Genomic DNA, 829 nt, shown 5'->3' with positions numbered 1-829 from the left:
CGGGCACAGGGCAGGCCGGGGCGCGGTGGGCCCGCGCGGGGCTGAGCAGGGCCCCCCGCAGAGTGCAGCGAGGACAACCCCTGCGAGGGCCTGAGCCGGCACGCCACCTTCACCAACTTCGGCATGGCCTTCCTCACGCTGTTCCGCGTGTCCACGGGCGACAACTGGAACGGCATCATGAAGGTGGGGGGAGGGGAGGGGAGGGGAGAGGGCGGGGCCAGGAGAGGGGTGGGCGGGGCCGGGAGGCGGGGCAGCATCAGGGGGGGAGGCGGGGTCTGCGAGGGGGAGAGGCAGGAGAGGAGAGTGGGCGGGGCCGGGAGGCAGGGCGGGGCCTTGAGGGGAGGGACCAGGAGAAGATGGAGGGCGGGCCAGGAGACAGGACGGGGGCCTTGAGGGGCGGGGCCAGGAGAGAGGTGGGCAGGGCAGGAAGGTGGGGTCTGGGGGCATCTGGGCCGGCCTCAGCCGTCCGTCCGCGCAGGACACGCTGCGGGAGTGCGCCCACGAGGACAAGCACTGCCTGAGCTACCTGCCGGCCATCTCGCCCGTGTACTTTGTGACCTTCGTGCTGGTGGCGCAGTTCGTGCTGGTCAACGTGGTGGTGGCCGTGCTCATGAAGCACCTGGAGGAGAGCAACAAGGAGGCGCGGGAGGACGCGGAGCTGGACGCCGAGCTCGAGCTGGAGATGGCGCGGGCCCGCCCCGCCTGCCCCCCGCCCACGGCCTCCGAGAGCCCCGATGCCCCTGGCCTCCTGGTGGTGCGGAAGGTGTCCGTGTCCCGCATGCTGTCCCTGCCCAACGACAGCTACATGTTCCGGCCGGTGGCCCCCGCC

General features: G+C 72.6%; 1 protein-coding gene across 1 annotated transcript; it reads left to right on the top strand.

Moving 5' to 3' along the window:
• Positions 1-61: 61 nt before the first annotated feature.
• On the top strand, positions 62-826 carry LOC105854699 (voltage-dependent T-type calcium channel subunit alpha-1H-like; the record flags this gene model as incomplete). The annotated part of the gene is made up of 2 exons (XM_012734999.1): positions 62-183; positions 479-826. Coding segments are annotated over 2 exons (470 nt in total), but the record flags the coding sequence as incomplete, so codon positions are not given.
• Between the last annotated feature and the right edge of the window lie 3 nt (positions 827-829).

This window comes from Condylura cristata, unplaced genomic scaffold (genome assembly GCF_000260355.1).
Source record: "Condylura cristata isolate star-nosed mole 26May11 unplaced genomic scaffold, ConCri1.0 scaffold00707, whole genome shotgun sequence".
NCBI lineage: Eukaryota > Metazoa > Chordata > Mammalia > Eulipotyphla > Talpidae > Condylura > Condylura cristata.
This window is presented reverse-complemented; position numbering and strand designations above follow the sequence as displayed.